The sequence below is a fragment of the Chiloscyllium plagiosum genome, chromosome 45 (genome assembly GCF_004010195.1).
Source record: "Chiloscyllium plagiosum isolate BGI_BamShark_2017 chromosome 45, ASM401019v2, whole genome shotgun sequence".
Taxonomy (NCBI): Eukaryota; Metazoa; Chordata; class Chondrichthyes; order Orectolobiformes; family Hemiscylliidae; genus Chiloscyllium; species Chiloscyllium plagiosum.
This window is the reverse complement of record NC_057754.1, coordinates 951,929-956,106: the sequence shown is the minus strand read 5'-3', so window position 1 is coordinate 956,106 and position 4,178 is coordinate 951,929. Positions and strand designations below refer to the sequence as shown.

The 4,178-nt window shown below is 45.8% G+C and overlaps 1 protein-coding gene across 7 annotated transcripts in view; it reads right to left on the bottom strand.

Annotated features, from left to right (window-relative positions):
- Nucleotides 1–81: 81 nt before the first annotated feature.
- Nucleotides 82–4,178, bottom strand: part of LOC122543789 (metastasis-associated protein MTA2-like) — a 73,712-nt gene continuing 69,615 nt past the window's right edge. For 2 of the 7 annotated variants that reach the window (XM_043682564.1, XM_043682566.1), the window contains exon 20: nucleotides 3,207–3,822. In XM_043682564.1, coding sequence (XP_043538499.1) covers nucleotides 3,639–3,822 — 184 coding nt within the window. In that variant the 3' untranslated portion in view covers nucleotides 3,207–3,638. Of the gene's footprint in view, nucleotides 330–3,206; nucleotides 3,823–4,178 lie in introns of those variants that run through there. The other 5 variants (XM_043682567.1, XM_043682570.1, XM_043682565.1 and 2 more) reach the window with 5 other exon arrangements.

Below are 4,178 nucleotides of genomic sequence, written 5' to 3'. Positions count from 1 at the left end.
CCTAGACAGGTCTGTGTGTGCTGTGTCTGTGTGCATGTACCTAGACTGGTGTGTGTGTGCTGTGTCTGTGTGCATGTGCCTAGACAGGTCTGTGTGTGCTGTGTCTGTGTGCATGTACCTAGACAGGTGGGTGTGTGCTGTGTCTGTGTGCATGTGCCTAGACAGGTCTGTGTGTGCACATGTAAGACCAGTATGATCAGTCCTCCAGGATGATGGGCTCTCCTAGGCCAGCTGAGCGTGCTGAACCCATGAGTTTGACTTTAACTTGCACAGAAGGTCTTCGTGCAGCTCTCCGCATCTCCGACTGACTCAAAGCTTTCCGAATCATCCTGCAAAAGATTGAAACAAGGAGAAGTTAACCTCATGTCAAAAACTCCAACTTCTTCAGGTTGGTTTCTGCAGTAATGATGCACCCAGATTTCTGAACAAGGTGAGTTCCTTATCTTGGGCAAGTCCCCTGATGGAGAAAGCAAGATGAGGAACAAAGAGACATCAGTTTTTCTGAAGTTACTCCATAAGCTGGGAGTTGAAGAGACAGATTCTCGGCCTGGTAAGCTGGTCTCTACTGGCACACATTCTCCAGATAGAGATTCTGATCTTAGCAAGAGCTCTGTCCACAGCACTTTACTGCCGAGTCCCATTTTCATGTTGATGCCATAGTTCAATCTACACGCTTCAGAACTTTGCAGCTAAATCACTTATCTTGCTGTGAGCCGGAGGAACCACTCTGTGCTCTGATGCTGCTGGTAACTGGGGGCACACTTGGTTTCCAAGTGCACTATTGTCTAGGATTCCACCAGTCAATTCTGTCCTTAAGTTAAAACTAAAACAAGCTAATTTTTTAATGGTAACCCTCCAAAAACAAACGTTTTTGGAGAAATGATAACATGTAGAGAGGATATGTAGCAAAGAATATAGAAGGATAGGATTAGCTGGAAATACTTGTTTTGAAGATGGAGGGTGGTGTTAATAGGAAGAAAACTCGAGCTTGTAAAAAGGGATTTTCCTGCCTCTCTCAACACTAAGAAAATATCTACGTAGAGACCTTTTAGATGCTGATGCTAACACATGCTAAAAAATAAAAATCCACATTTACTCCATAACTAATGGTGTTCAATTCTGGTCACCACATTACAAGGAGGATGTGAAGCCTCTGGAGAGGGTGCAGAGAGGTTTATCAGGATACTGTCTGGATTAGAGGGTATAAGCTATAAGGAGGCGCTAGAAAAACTCAGGCTGTTTTCTTTGGAGTGGCAGAGGCTGAGGGGAGACTTGGTAGAAGTCCATAAAATTATGAGGGGCATAGATTGGGTGGACAGACAGAGTTGAGGTGTCTAATACTAGGGGGACATGCATTTAAGCTGAGGGGGGGGGGGGGCAAGTTCAAAGGAGACATGAGTTTTTTTTTTTACACAGAGTGGTAGGAGTCTGGAATGCACTGCTACGGGTAATGATGGAGGCAGATACAATAGGGTGTTTAAGGAACTTTTAGATAAGCACAAGAAGATGCAAGGAATGAAGGGATATGGACAAAGGGCAGGCAGAAGGGATTAGTTTAATTTGGCTTCACGTTTGGCACAACATCATGGGCCGAAGGGCCCGTTCCTGTGCTGTACTGGTCTATGTTCTAATGTAGAGGTAGCTGAAATTACAAGAGCAAAAATAACTGTTAAAAAGTGACATCCAGAAATCCCTGGATTGGAGCTGGAAGAGCTGCAACGGTGAAGAGGAGAGCAGCAGGAAGGTGGCTGTTGAACAATGGAAGCCAAGGAGTGGCTGCAGATAAGGGTTGGTCCATGTGTGAGGACGGGGGCAGATGAAGGAGGCACCATGACAGCAGATCACGCAGGCAAGGCTATCTTCAGGCAGCAGCAGCAGCAGAAATGGACGGATGGAATTTGGTGAAAGAAAATAGAAGTGATATTTAACAAATAAAAAACAAGGTTCCATTAATGGCTCAAACTGTACAGCCAATCACACACTGACTGAGCTGGCTGGAAGCTTCTCAGGCAAGTCAGTAAAACTGCTGCTCCTAGCCAGTGCCACAGTCACTACTCCCTCTGCAGGGTGTGGTCATTGTTGGTATTGTTGATCCATTCCCTAGCTGCCCCCTGCTGAAAGCATCACTCGCTGATTTTGATAATATTGGAGAGCAACTTACAGGTCAAGCACATTAGGTGTGAAATAGAGGAGGATGTGAACAGTTTACCCTGGTGAATCAGTCAGATATTTTTAGTCACAATCTGACAGCTTCACAGTCATTTTTCATTCTGGATCTTTTAATAAGGCCAGGATTTAAACTGGGAGAAAGTGAGGACTGCAGATGCTGGAGATCAGAGTCGAAGACTGTAGTGCTGGAAAAGCACAGCAGGTCAGGCAGCATCCGAGGAGCAGGAAAATCAACATTTCGGGCAGGAGCCCTTCATCAGGAATGAGGCTTGTGGGCCAAGGGGGCTGAGAGACAAATGGGAGGGGATTAGGGCTGGAGGACGAAGTTAACAAGGAATGTGATAAATATATGAAAGTGGGGGTGAAAGTGATAGGTCGGAGGGGTGGGTGGAGCAGATAGGTGGAAGGAAGATGGACAGGTAGGGCTGTTCAAGAGGGCGGTGCCAAGTTGGAAAGTTGGAACTGGGATATGGTGGAGGGAGGGGAAATGGGAACTGGTGAAATTCACATTGATCCTGTATGGATGAGGTGTCCTTCCTCCAGGCATCAGGTGGTATTCAGAGGTAGACAGAACATCCCCATCCAAGGCCCCATGGAATCCTTCCACATCTGACAGAAATTTACATGTACTCCCACATACGTTATCTGCTGTATGCATTGTACCTGATGTGGTCTCCTCTACATTGGGGAGATAGGAGGCCAACTTGTGGATCGTTTCAGAGAACATCTCTGGAACACCTGCACCTACCAACCCCACTGCCCTGTGGCTGAACACTTCAACTCCAGCTCCCACTCCACCAGGGACATGCAGGTCCTGAGCCTCCTCCATTGCCAAACCCTAACCTCCTGACACCTAGAGGAAGAACACCTCATCTTCTGCCTTGGGACCCTTCAATCACATGGTATTAATGTGGTTTTCATCAGTTTCCCCATTTCCCCCTCTCTCCCCCCCCCCAACTCTTCAACCCAGGATTTAAATTCTCAAACTGCCATGTGATTTATACTCTTTGGGTTATTAGTTTAGACTTTGGGACTTTAATCTAATAGCATTCCCAGAGGGAGTGAGCCCTGGTAAAGGTATTGATAGAAACTGTGCATATATTATTGCATCTCCACAGGCTGACTTCAACCTATAACCATTCGTCCGATGTACTTCCCTTACAGCTTTGCAAGAGAATTAAAGTTAAAACTCTATCAGGTTTGTGCACTGCTCCCATGATTTATTTCCTGGCTATACCCAGCAGCAGCCTGGAGATTAATTTTTAATTTCTGGATAGTTCAGCTCAATTCGTCATCATAAACTAAAAGAGTACTTCCCAAATACTTGCCCACCGTGTTGAGGCATGGTCAAAGTCGCCGAATGAAAGCCGAGAGAGCAGGGTGCAGGGGAGAGACCTGTCAGAGAAGATACAGGGTAGCAGCATAGGCTGTTCTTACTTACTGAGTGGGAACTGCATGGTGGTTGTTACTCAGAAATCCCAGCTCCCCACTCCACGTGGGGTTCCTGACTCCCAGTTTGGCAAGCTCTGTTGCAGAAGCTCCCAGGCACAGTTAACCATGTTTGAGGTTTTTTGTCCTTGTTGGAGGGTCTGGGGAATTGAGTGGGGTGCAGGAAGGGAGGGTGAAAGGAAAGGCTGGTAGGTATAGGGAATGCTGGATGACAAATGAAATTAAGGGTTTGGTTAAGAAAAAGGAAGCATATGTAAGGTATAGACAGTACAGATCGAGTGAATCCTTAGAAGAGTACAAAGAAAGTAGGAGTATACTTAAGAGGGAAATCAAGAGGGCAAAAAGGGGACATGAGATAGCTTTGGCAAATAGAATTAAGGAGAATCCAAAAGGTTTTTACAAATATATTAAGGACAAAAGGGTAACTAGGGAGAGAATAGGGCCCCTCAAAGATCAGCAAGGCGGCCTTTGTGTGGAGCCACAGAAAATGGGGGAGATACTAAATGTGTGTTTTGCATCAGTATTTACTGTGGAAAAGGATATGAAAGATATAGACTGTA